At 37.8% G+C, this 12583-nt stretch overlaps 2 protein-coding genes across 3 annotated transcripts; one reads left to right on the top strand and one right to left on the bottom strand.

Moving 5' to 3' along the window:
- The first annotated feature begins 3712 nt into the window (after positions 1 to 3712).
- Positions 3713 to 6343, top strand: LOC126611039 (protein FLUORESCENT IN BLUE LIGHT, chloroplastic-like). Of its 2 annotated transcripts, XM_050279215.1 has the most exons (5): positions 3713 to 3928; positions 4386 to 4501; positions 4951 to 5113; positions 5275 to 5598; positions 5864 to 6343. In XM_050279215.1, exons 1-5 carry the CDS (start codon positions 3826 to 3828, stop codon positions 6064 to 6066), a joined length of 909 nt encoding a protein of 302 aa, XP_050135172.1. In that variant the 5' UTR covers positions 3713 to 3825; the 3' UTR covers positions 6067 to 6343. The 2 variants fall into 2 exon arrangements, with proteins under 2 accessions (XP_050135172.1, XP_050135174.1); XM_050279217.1 differs by lacking the exon at positions 3713 to 3928 and having other exon boundaries at positions 4386 to 4509.
- A 137-nt stretch (positions 6344 to 6480) lies between these two features.
- Positions 6481 to 11047, bottom strand: LOC126611038 (oligouridylate-binding protein 1B-like). The gene is made up of 12 exons (XM_050279214.1): positions 10767 to 11047; positions 9864 to 9925; positions 9307 to 9409; positions 9054 to 9130; positions 8906 to 8967; positions 8725 to 8812; positions 8473 to 8548; positions 8157 to 8187; positions 7889 to 8008; positions 7629 to 7714; positions 7173 to 7349; positions 6481 to 6991 (listed from the first exon to the last, which is right to left on the bottom strand). Exons 1-12 carry the CDS (start codon positions 10875 to 10877, stop codon positions 6704 to 6706), a joined length of 1281 nt encoding a protein of 426 aa, XP_050135171.1. The 5' UTR covers positions 10878 to 11047; the 3' UTR covers positions 6481 to 6703.
- Between the last annotated feature and the right edge of the window lie 1536 nt (positions 11048 to 12583).

The raw sequence follows: 12583 nt of genomic DNA, 5'->3' as shown, positions 1-12583 counted from the left end.
TGTTTTATGTTGTCTAGGTTGATTAAACTATTTTGGATACTAACTAGTTTGCTTTCATTGATCAAGTACCAATCTGAAGGTAGACTGATATCTGACCACCTAATGGTTCTGGGTATTTTAATGTTGGCATTTTCTTGATTGGTTTGTATCAAGAGTTTGTGGTCTTGAGGACTTTTAACTAAGGCTTGGAAGTTCATGTTTGTTCCCGTGACTTTGTAGTAAACTCTGAAAATTAAAGCTAATGGTTGGACTCCTTCAAAGACTTGGTACCCTGAAGTTTTTATGTTTAATGTAAGTGCTTTCAGCATGTGGGGGTCTGAAAGACTTATTGTGAGATCTGGGAAGCAATCAAAATGAATTGGTCCATTGTAAAGACTTGACTCAATCATTCCAAGAATACTATCATTGAAGTCAGCGAATCTTGCATCTCGGAGACATAACAAAATAGAGGTATTGAGGCCTCTTCTTTTTAAGAGCTTGACTGCTATTTGGATTAGACGTATGTGAATGTACTTGTAACCATCTTTTCTATGAGTTCTGATTTGTTCTAGTGTGAATAATTGACAAGTTTCGTGTTCTTTACTAAGAGCATATATATATATATATATATAGAACCCTGGTTGTTAACTAAAATTCCATGAAATTATTATTTTAACCCCTCCGTTAAAAATGAACAAAAATAATATGGGCAATTTAGTAATTACAAAACATAAATTTTGTTAGTTTTTACAGCAACCTCATAACCAGGTTAGTATAGCATGCCCTATTTAATTTTTTTTTTTAATGTTCATCATTATCCCAATTTTCATAACTGTTTTTTTTTAATTTTAAAAAACGAATCACTTCATAATTAAAAAAAAAAGGGAACTTTCATGAAAAGGGATTGGAGTAAGTTTATTTTTGACACACCTCGTCCTGAAAAAGGACATGCTGACCGTCATGTGAGAGTGACGTAATCATTTACACAGTTCTGAAGCTTTAAAGATACAATTACTAAGATGTAACACCTGAGGGTGAATTCTACTTTTGTGAATTCTGTCAGAACACCGTTGGATTCCTCGTAGCCACCAAAGCTCTGCTATCTTGAACCTGGAAAGGCGCAAAACAAAGTTGAGTGGCTCAGTAAAACAAAGTTTTTCGAAATCATCTCATTATCAAAACGCTAACCCCTCGCTGTAAAACCCATATACTTTCCCAGAAAAATAGTATATATATAACCATATATAACAGCAAATAACCCAAATCACAAGTCTTTAACACTTTTCAAGAAATATACCATGCTATGCTTCAAAACATGATAATGATGCATCAATATAACAGGTGAAATGAGGAATCAACCGGAGACCCTGCAACTGTCCTGTACGGTTAATTCTATAGCTCAATATCCAATCCAACCGGAGTCACCACTGTGACATATACGGCACTACTCTGCACATAAATCGGAACTACCTGAAGTAGTATGTACGACAAGAATGGTGTAAGAATACGCTCTAGTGCTTCTCTTATCAACAACTGTATAATAATCTAAAGTCACCTACAAGTCGGAACCACCTTTAATGGTCTGTACAACATGTCGGAACCACCTCTCGTGGTCTGTACGACATGCACCTACTTGGATCTAAGGTGAGCGTGTGGTGCGGGGTGAATAATATAAGCACTAACACCAGGGGTGCAGGTTATGAGCTCTCAACACAATTCATATCATTAATAATTCACATGAACACATAAAACTCACCTGATACTCACATGTGCGTCCACAACACCATTTCATATATATGCATCAAATACTAATTCATATAATTCATATATTATGTATGCATAGCATTTTAAAACATACTTTCATTTCAATTTCTAGGAAAAATCAGTAGTATATAGGTATAAACTGAAAATAACTGCCCACTCACTTGGAGTTCGCCCTACAACTCCCTAGCACAACACATCAAGACGTCATGACGATCGGCGCCTAGAACAATCATCAAATCAAACCTCAGAAATCATATCGATAGAATATATAACTTATATAAAACACGTCACTACGTAGTTCGATCCGAAAGATCTGCAACTCAGATTTCCAATCCATAACTTCCAGAGGTCCACAATATTTCTCTATAACAACATCCTAAAATTTCCTTACCATCCAACGGTCGGATCTCCGTCACTTTGCTCGTGAGTTCCCAGAAACAAAACCGTAAGGGCGTGGTCGGGGCCCAAAGCGGACAATATCGTGCTACGGTGGTGGAGCGGGCCCGGGATGTGACAATTTTAATAAAAAACCATGTTATAACTTTATTTAATGAAAAAGACTTAAATTTTAATGAAAAACCCTTAAATTTTAATAAAAAGGACAAAAGAACTTAAATTTTAATGAAAATGATATAATTTTAATATTAAAAAATAAATTTTAAATCTGACACGCGGACCCATGCAAATCCTCACCCAAACTGTTTATGAAACTTTCTATACTGTTTATGAAACTTAACACACTGTTTATGAAACTTATTACACTATTTATGAAAATTTACGACACTGTTTATGAAACTAAAACTTAAAAAGCTACCGATATGAAGTTGGAGGAGCAGCGTTTCCAACTTGAAAAGGCAAAGAACCTGTGAAGTTGTTGATGTGGAGGAGCAGTGTTTCCAACTTGAAAAGGCTATCGATATGGGTTGGAATTGGACCAGCGAACAGATTCGAAAAGAGGTCTAGGATATTGAGATTGCTGAGGTTCATGATACCATCGCCAATGGGTCCATAGAGGCTATTCAAAATGTAAGGGAAGCGTGGCTGCTGCGGTTGCTCATTGGTATTGACCCGGAAAAGCTGTTGTTGTTGACATTGAAAATTGATATTGATGGGACAAGGACCGAAGACGGGATTGTTCCATTGAAGAAGTTGCTGGACAAGTTTATAATTTGAAGGTGGCTGCTTCCATTCGAAGATGGTGGAAAGGGGCTAACAAGATGATTGAAGCTCAAGTCAATGATCTGAAGATTTGGTAGGGAAGAAAGCAAGTCATCTGGGAGAGAACCCAATAGGGAATTGTGGGAAAGATTGAGGTGGGTGAGATGGGTGAGGTTGGTTTTTTATTTTTTTTTATGTTTATTTTTGTCCTTATCATTAAATAAAGTTAGTGTATGATTTTTAATTAAAATGTAAAGATTTGAAGCCCTATTTTTTAGTTTTCCTTATAAAAAAAAACAAAATGAAATGAAAATGTTCATACAGTGTGTGTGGATATCTGCTAGTATATATTATAATAGATTACCCCATGAACCTTTATAATTAGCCATTGTCTCCCACGAATTTTAATTTTAGCCAATGATCATTTTGAACTTTACAATTGGCCAATTTCTCATCTAAACTTTAATTTTATGAATAAAACTAAAACAAAAAAAAATTATGAAGTGATCTAGCGGAAGAGTAGAAGAAAAAAAAATGTTGTCCACATTAGGAGTAAATTACCTTTTTACCCTTAAACAATTGTCATGGGCCTTGCACATGACTAAGGTGGATGGAAAGTTAGTGATCGATTAAAATTAAAGTTCATAGAGAAAACTGACAATCCTTATAAGCTGAGAAGGAAATCGACAAATATCTTTATATAGTAATAAAAATGGATTTAAGGGGTAAAATGGACATTTCATGTCAAGAAAAATAAAAAAATATTAATTAAAGTGACATTACATCATCAAATCTATCCAAAACAAAATCCTTTGTGCTCATGTCGGATGGCAAAGAAACCATTTTTATACGCGCACGGATTCTGACTGCTCATATCGAGAAAAACCCACTGGGAACAACCACACCAACGTTTATCCGAACCAAATGGCAGTGGTAGCCCGTTTCTCCTGCTGCTTCTTCACCCACCCCAAGAACTCCGGCCGATCTCCGCCGTCCGATCAAATCTCCCTCAACTCCAATCTTTCCGGTGAGTACTTCCTCGTGCACCCATTGTTTCTGCTCACTCCTTAGCATCTTGCTCGAAATGCCTTCAAATTCTAATGTGAATGTGAATTTCTAGTGCAATTTAGTGACATTGAGTTTTCAACTTGGGAAATTTTACTTCTTGTTTGGCTACTGAGAAAGTTGAACGAAAAGAACAGAAAAAATTGAAAATTGAAAATTTTGGTTTTCCCTAAATTGAAATGAATGACTAAGCTTGCATGATCAAAGGTATGAGTGGAATGTGAGGAGACAAAGCTTATGGATTTTGGGATTTTCTTGCATTACCGTAGCGAAATATTCGAATATGTAAATAATCCAAAAAGTTGTTTTTGTTAATTTTCTTGGTTAGCAGTTAGTACTTTATTTGTTGCAATGATTGGTTGGGTGTTACTTAATTGAAACTGATCTGGATATTGACATGAAGTGTTTTTCATTGTTAGAACCCGGAAAGTTAGCTTCGCTTCCGTTTAAAGTCGAAAAGCTTGTTTCATCGTTTGGAAATAAATTTGATGGAGTGTGTGAGATCCACCATATGTTGCCAAACTCAAAATGTCAGGTATGATGGTGAGTTCCTGCACCAGATGTTTCTCATTTGGTTGTGCGTTCAATTTTGGTTGATTCGGGTTTTTCATTTTCATTCGCACCTTACCTACTTGGTAACTTGTTTAAAGGCATTCTATAGATATAATAATGTGAGAGATGACAACACTAATCGTATTCTGTTGGATTGGTTTTGTCAAAAACATGGTGAGCATATGCATTGTCGTGCTTCGTTCAAGTAATATCTGTATAATTCCCCTGTAGGTTGATTTTCATAGATTGACAAATGCATCGTCAGATGTAATGGATTGGGATATACAGTGTTTTTGGATTTGGCTAGTTATTGAAAATGCATGTGTCCAAATTTCTATTTTTGCGTTGTTACTTTCTATCCATTATGATCTGATGATCTGTATTCAAAAATGCTTTTTTGTGACTCTCATTTGGAAATTATTACTTCTGCAGGGAGACATAAAGTTGAGATTCCCAACAATGGGACTTCTTCTCGGCAATGCCTTAATGTTGACAAAGCCATTGAATGCTTTGGCAGAAACATGTGAGGCTGACAACTCTGGTTTCAGCATGCCTGTACTGCTCTTTGTTGCCCTTGTTGGGGCTACTGTTGGTGGTAAGATTTTACAGGGTTATTAATTACCATTAATTCTGGTGTTGGATTTATGTGCTTTGCTTTTGAAACTGTTTTAAGCAGTTCTGTTGAATGTTTTAACTATACCTTCATATGATACCCATGTTGAGCAGTTTGTTAATAGTTTAGTGCTTCTATGATAGGCTTGGTTGCTCGGCAAAGGAAAGGAGAATTACAGCGAGTGAATGAACAGTTGCGTCAAATCAATCAATCTCTAAGAAGGCAAGCTAAGATTGAGTCATATGCTCCGAGTTTGAGTTATTCGCCAATTGGTGCAAAAGTACTACAAGAGAGTGAGGTGATAGTTGATCCGAGGAAGCACGATTTGATTTCTCGACTGAAATCTGGGAAGAATTTTTTGAGAAACCAAGAAACGGAGAAAGCACTCGATGAGTTTAAGACTGCGCTTGAGCTTGCCCAAAGTGTGAAGGACCCAATTGAGGAAAAGAAGGCTGCAAGAGGTTTAGGTTCGTCTCTGATCCCCGTTGTTCATTACTGTCCTATTTTTACTTGTCATACTAGTTTGCTAAGACAAGAACAAGAGCACATCTTATGCAGCTGCTACTTCTGTCTTTTGCCTCCCTGCTAGTTTCGTCTCTGTGAGCCTTATTTATTAGCTTCAGTATCGACGATGTTCAACAGTTTGCAAGTGTGTTTGTCTAATTATGTTGGCTTGTGTGTTGGAAATCCATTCTGATTTTGTGCCCTTTAATTGCCATTTGCATCTGTCAGGAGCCTCACTGCAAAGATTGGGCAAGTACCGAGACGCCATTAAATACCACTCTATGGTTCTGGACATCTCCAAGCGAGAAGGAGAAGACTCGGGAAACACAGAAGCTTACGGTGCAATTGCTGATTGTTATACTGAGCTTGGTGATCTTGAGCGTGCAGGGAAGTTCTACGACAATTATATTGCGAGGTTGGAGTCAGACTGAATTAGCTTCATAACCCAAAAGCTTCTCTCTATTAGTTAAGAGTTAATATGGAACATCACGCGAGGGTGCAAAAGACTTGTCAACAGCACCAGCCTGCAGATCCCGGATTGTTGTTTTTGTTTCGTGTTAGAAGTAGTTCGATGCATAATGCCTTTGGTTTATCTGCCTACTGTCGAACTCCGCCCGTCACTTTAGATTGTAGAAAATCATGATTTTTGTATGTCACAGGATATATGTTCGATTTGCAATTTGTCCAAGAACATAAACTTCCGCACCAGGTGATCGATGAACCCATTAGCGATATTGCATAATAGCCTTTGGCCAAGAAACAACCGAAGAAGGGAGGTCGGTTCTACTGTTATAATCAACGGTAGGCTCGTTGCCAAAACGATAAAGGAAGAGACTGAAAACAAGTGTGGAAAAGCCAACTTCCTCTGATAAATAACCAATCATCATAACAGTCTGAAAACAGGAGATCATACATGTTACATATCCATACAGATAGCAAGCACGTAAGGCAGGGTAACAGCCTCACCGTCGCCACTTAAGGGGGAGAAATAATAAAAAAGATTCCTAATGGGGATTATAACTCAGATAACAACAGCATAATGCAGGAAACAGATCCTCTAATGTATTATTACTGGTAGTACATGAGCTGCTGGGCAGCAGCAACACTCTGGAATCCACCGTCGTATATAGCTTGGCTTGCTCCAGCAGTGCCCATTCCCATTGCTGCCTGCTTAAGGGGATGCTGTCCCTGAGGGTGCATGAGGGCATGGACACCAGCCATCTTGCTCATTGCCAGTTGCCGTTCATAGGCCAAAATGTCGGTTGCAGAGAGGCCCTGCAAAGGTGGTGCCGCTACTGGCGGTGGGAGTGGGTTTGAAACTGTTCCAGGTGGAGTAGGCTTGCTACCCCATGAGCACTACATAATAAACAATCAACAGTCAATGCACACATAGAAAAAATAAAAACTTTTACAGTAGATGTACGTATATGGATCTCTACACGATGTCCCAGTAAGATCGGCCGATCCAGTCCACTACCTTTTGTGTGCCGATAATACTTGAATTTATAACATCTCTAAACTAAGCATAGAAGCACACCTTTAGTTGTCTACCACACAAGATGGACTGAGTATTTCCCATTTGAATAGCCAGAGTTGCCTCGGCATGTGTATTGAATCTCACAAAACCAAAGCCCTTGTCACGCTGCAGCCGAACTTCCTCAATCACTCCAACACCAAGAGCATGAAAATGCCGATGCAGATCGAGCTGACTGACCTGTAGGAATAAGACCAATAAAAATTAATGATACTAGAATTTCTGTGATCCACAAGTACCGAAGATATTCATTTTGTTCTCCACATCTTTTCCTCTTTCGAGAACTTCAAAACCACCAACTCAAGCTAAGAAGCAGTCATAGTAGAAAATTCAAACTCAGTTCTGTCACAAAAAAAAAACTTGTATATCAATTCATATCCATGGCATGGCAGAAATTAATGTGTGTGACAGCCCATGTTTGCGCGGTGCACAAGAGAGAGAGATGAGAAAACTTCTTGCCTCTGGAGCAAGATTGCCCACATAAACAGTAGTATACTGAGGGTTGTTCTCCGGAGCCTCACTGTTTGTTGTGTCCTTTCCATCTTCTGCAAAAGTAAAACAGAATATGAGTCTGTCTTAGGCTGAGGACTGTGAAAAGAACAAAATGTATATGAAATTACTACAAACCAAATTATTTTCCTCCCATTTTCCAGTCAAACTGAACATTACTTCTTTTGTAAGTTAGCAAAGGAAAAAAAGTTTGATCACGGTGAGCTCACCTGATGAGCCATTTGTTAGTTCCACCACACTTTTAGCATCTGAACTCTGCTTGTCTTCATTGGCACCAGCACCTTTCGTTGCCCAGTTGCAACGTATCTGTCTGCTGCCAAGCCACTTACCTGGATATCACAGACAAAAAGATAGTTCAGAATATGGTGAGAAGGAATACAGGTGAATTTTTTTCAACCCTCAGTACTTATCCCGCCTGCATTTTTTTTCAACAAACTTGTCAAAATAGTTTTTAAATAGGAAGAACATCATCCTTACCAGTTAAGTCATTGATAGCATTTTGAGCATCCTGAAAAGTAAATGAGAGTATGATGAGATGCAATTTAGTAACAAATTGAAAGACTTATTAAGGCAGAGGGGCTGGGCTCTAAACTATTGACTCTTTAAAAGAAAATTTGAAATTTGACATCGCTATATCAAGCCGTTACCTAAGTTCTCTCATCCTAATCCCTTGCATTCAGTTACCAGTCCATCAGAAACTACCATTCAGACTCACAATAGATTATTAATAAAAATGAATTCACCATGCATTCCGAAAGATAACAAAAGTAAAAAGTTACGTAAAAAATACTACCTGTTGGTTTCGGAATGAGACGAACCCAAAGCCTCTTGAACGCCCCGTCTTTTGATCCCACATAACCCTTGCATCTCTAAAACCAACAAAAGAATCAAATTAGGCATCTGAAAAACAAATAATGGATTCCAATGTAACCTTAACAAATGTTAACAGATGAACCTAAAACTTCCAAGTCTTAACTATTGGCCATCACAAGTTTTATTAAAGAATGATAAAATTAAGAAAACCTGTGCCTGAGAAGACACTTACGAACAACTGTTATAAACTGAGAAGCATGCAAATAATGTAGCATCAGTAACCTCAGGGCTCAGATCACCAACAAAAATGTTGAAATGACCTGCACATCAGAAAGACAGTATATAACTAACCTAGATGATAAATGCCAAAGCATCATTAAAATCGGTTCAAAGAAAGAAAAACAAAAACCAACCTGATGTATCCTCCCTCTGACCACTAGCATAAGCCCAATTTACTTTGATAGGCTGCCCAAACCTGAAGATCACATATCAAAGGTTTTAGAGAAAGTACAAATAAAAGCAACCAAAATAACAAGGAGCATAAGTCATATTTGTACTTACAGATGCCTGCCATTTAGAGACACTATTGCAAGAGCAGCTGATCTACGATCAAAATAGTGAATGAACCCGTAGGATGACTGCAGAAGGCAGAGAAAACAGAAATTATCAATTATATGATCACCATACGGTAAAATTGAGTTAGGCTCATAGGAAACTAATCAAGTCCAGAAATTTTCATATGACGAGAGGATTGTTGAACAGTGATCAGATAAAAAAAAGGCGAGGACGAACATGTGCACCTTTGCAAACTTACCTTTTCCTTTCTTATAAGTTTGCAACTTTCAACAGCACCAGTACTTGCAAAAACCTCTTGAAGAAGTGGTTCTGTCACCTGGGTATGGATGTTCCCAACATACCTGAAAATTTTCAAAGTAGACAAAACTTTAAAACCAGAAGACAAAAAAGAAACTAAATTAAACCCTAAGTAATCACTCTGAACCAGGAAAAAAAAAACAAAAAAAAAAAGAAAAACAAAAAAAGAAAAAAAAGACAATTTTAGTTACACATAGTTAACTTTGTCTGGATTTTTTCGGACAGAAAGCATAGCAAGTGAAAGGGTAATTTTGTGAGAAGGATGGGTAATTTCAGATGCTTGAAAATTACTTTAGGAAGATATAGCATGGCCAAGTGAAAAGCAACCATGGAAAAAATGTACCTATCATAAAGCTATTCAATGAAGACAATCATTATCGAGTCATCGACCAAGGGTACAAAATGCAGAGAAACATAATAGTTACATAAGCATAGAGGTGAAACAAACAAAAACTTACAATGGAAAGAAGAAAAAAAAATGTCTAGACAAATACTCACACACTGCGGCAAGTACTTGGATCAAAACCAGGAGGCAGATTTCCACTTGGGATTGGCTCTATCTGCAAAATAAAAATGTGAAAAAGAATAGAAAATAAAGGAACCTAAAAAGCCAGAAGAAAAAAATAAAATAAAAACGTAAATCAAACTAAAATCCCTTAGTTATCAACAAGATGAGAACCTAACAACAAAATTCACTTAAGTACTTTCACTGGAACCCAACAACGACAAACTTAAATACTAGTGGTCCGTAGTGGAAATAAATGATTATGCAAGACAAAAACATGGTTGGCAGGGAACTAAAAAGAACCTAAAGCGCAACTCCTGTGAACTTTATCAAATTTCTAAGATAGGGCCAAATGGTTATTTGGTTTACTTCTTTATTGAAAACTATTATCAGCAACTTACTGGAGGTTTCGAAATCACCACCAACCAAGGCACCAATGCACGAAAAAAAACAATTTGAAAAACCACACAGAGTCTCCTATTTCTATTTTCCATTCAGTACGACATAAGGATAACGAAACGTCCCAAGATGCCAACAATTCTTCCCCATTTCAGAAATCCGAAAAACGAAAACGAAAACAAAAAACTATTTAACCTTATTCAACACCAATCACAGAGCCTCCCAAAATATAACACCCAAGCTTTTTTTCACTAACGAGAAGCGATCAAAAAACAAAACTATTAAATTTAAAACTTTCCCACAACAGAAATTTCCCAAAAATCCCATCTTGCGGATTCGGGTAATTCAAAGGAAGAGTAACTCAACTAACCCTACATTCCGTACTGCAATCACATACAATGACAATTGGAGCTGGAAATCAAAACCAAAATCGAAATGGAAATCGAACCCGAAAACAGAATAGATGTCAGAGGACGAGAATTAGAGCAAGATAGAACCTGAGGGGGAGCTAAGAGGCCAGGATGGTAGAGAGAATGCTGCTGTAGAAGAGCCTGCTGCATCAGAGCTTGCTGCTGCTGCTGTTGCTGCTTCAGCCTCTGGTGCTGCATTTCCTCGCTGATTTTCCGATAAAGTCGGGGTTTTGCCGAGAAATTTGAGGGTTAGGGTTCGAGCAAAGGGCCTCTATAGAAATAAAAGAGAGATGAGGGAGAGAGAGAGGACCCCTGGCAGGACGAGAGGAGGGAAAAAAAAAAATAAGGAGGATTCTTTCCCTTCCTAATCTGTCTCTCTCCTCTTCTCTCTTCTCGTATTTGATCGGTTACGATTTAATTACATCAACATCTTATATTAATTTTTTATAAAGACAATAACACAAAAAATAATATGTGATAGGTGGAGAGACAAGGAGATGAGAATATAAAGGGAGAGAATCCTACTTCAAAAAATAAATTGGTGTTACTGTTTATCACAAATGGTCGCGACATTGGCTTAACTCATCATTTTATTAGTCTCTCGGTTTCAAAATCGGTAACTTTGGTCCTGATATTCAATGCTACACATTAATGTCATCCTTTTGCCAATAATCCATCAAATTCTTTGTTAAGAAGGCACGTGCCGACCCCCGTGACCCTTTGGTGGAGGTTTTTTTTTGTCAAATCGCCTCACCTACTACTCGGCTCACTTCTCTACCTTTTCCACGGATACTTCTTCCTTCTTTGGTCAGAGAGATTTGAAAAAGCTAGAGCATGACAATTAGGAATTTTAACGAAAGAGATTTAGTTCTGCTTATATCAGGACTCGCAAATTCTGAAATCTGTGAGGAATCATTGAGCTTTTGTGGATTGTGAGAAAATTTTGGTGAATTGTGAGCATGTTGGAGAAATTTCGCATATTTGGAAAGCCTCCAAATTTTGGTGAGTATTACTTATCTTCTGTCAATGACTTTTATGTACTTTTGATGGTCCCAATAGCCTTTCTTCAAACCTTTGATATATGGAGGTGGGGTTTGTGTAGTTTGAGTTGGCGTGGGGTTAGTGTCGATGATGAAGTCGACGGACTTCACTCACTGATTCCCAGACAGGATGATTGTGGCATCGTTGATCCGTTTAGTCAGCTCCGCAATGGAGGCTGTTGAGTCTATAACCGAACTTTTGAGGTACGCGTACTTTGATTCATCTTACTTTGGTCCTAGAAAATAATGGTTCCATAATTGCCTCTAACTAGGCATTGAAAAAGACTTGTTCCCCTTGAGGATAGGTAGGTACCCAGAGACCATGCCTTTCAAAGCAAATTGGAAACGTACCGTTTTCTTCCTTTCATACGCACGGCGTCTCAACTTTGTTTCTTGTGAACCTTTGTACATCAAAGTGTTTCGTATCCAAGCACACTACTTTGTAAATCGTGCCTTCAATATCGCAATGATGAGGATTGTCACAATTACGTGTGCGTGAAAAACAAAGCTCTATTTATTGTTTTCTTTAGCTAAATCCAATCGTCATATTTGCCGATGACGATCCGCATTCAACGGCTAGGTGATTTTAAAATATCCTCTTTAAATACCTCAGAATCCTTCTGACTCGTCTCCTAAAAAAAACCCTAAAATTTTGCAAAAAAGTTTCGAACTTTCCTTTTGCAAACCAAGTTTGAGGTTTTCACCACTTTCACATCACTTCACTTGATCTTCTCAATTCCTTCTACCCAAAACCAAATGGTGGCATCCTCTAGCAGGGTCCCTTTAACTAGAATGCGCAGCCATGATGAGTGTCAAGTTTTCGTGAAGCACCATCAAGACCTCCTAAACAAATGTAAAGTATGG

Source organism: Malus sylvestris, chromosome 17 (genome assembly GCF_916048215.2).
Source record: "Malus sylvestris chromosome 17, drMalSylv7.2, whole genome shotgun sequence".
NCBI lineage: Eukaryota > Viridiplantae > Streptophyta > Magnoliopsida > Rosales > Rosaceae > Malus > Malus sylvestris.
This window is presented reverse-complemented; position numbering and strand designations above follow the sequence as displayed.

What these genes read in the sequence shown, in the direction of transcription:
- LOC126611039 (XM_050279215.1), top strand. Translation starts at nt 3,826, where the DNA reads ATGGCAGTGGTAGCCCGTTTCTCCTGCTGCTTCTTCACCCACCCCAAG. An exon ending in CCTCAACTCCAATCTTTCCG is followed by an intron (nt 3,929 to 4,385) that starts GTGAGTACTTCC and finishes TTTCATTGTTAG; the next exon opens with AACCCGGAAAGTTAGCTTCG. An exon ending in TGCCAAACTCAAAATGTCAG is followed by an intron (nt 4,502 to 4,950) that starts GTATGATGGTGA and finishes TTACTTCTGCAG; the next exon opens with GGAGACATAAAGTTGAGATT.
- LOC126611038 (XM_050279214.1), bottom strand. Translation starts at nt 10,877, where the DNA reads ATGCAGCACCAGAGGCTGAAGCAGCAACAGCAGCAGCAGCAAGCTCTG. An exon ending in CCAAGTACTTGCCGCAGTGT is followed by an intron (nt 9,410 to 9,863) that starts GTGAGTATTTGT and finishes GAAAATTTTCAG; the next exon opens with GTATGTTGGGAACATCCATA. An exon ending in TCTCTAAATGGCAGGCATCT is followed by an intron (nt 8,968 to 9,053) that starts GTAAGTACAAAT and finishes TGTGATCTTCAG; the next exon opens with GTTTGGGCAGCCTATCAAAG.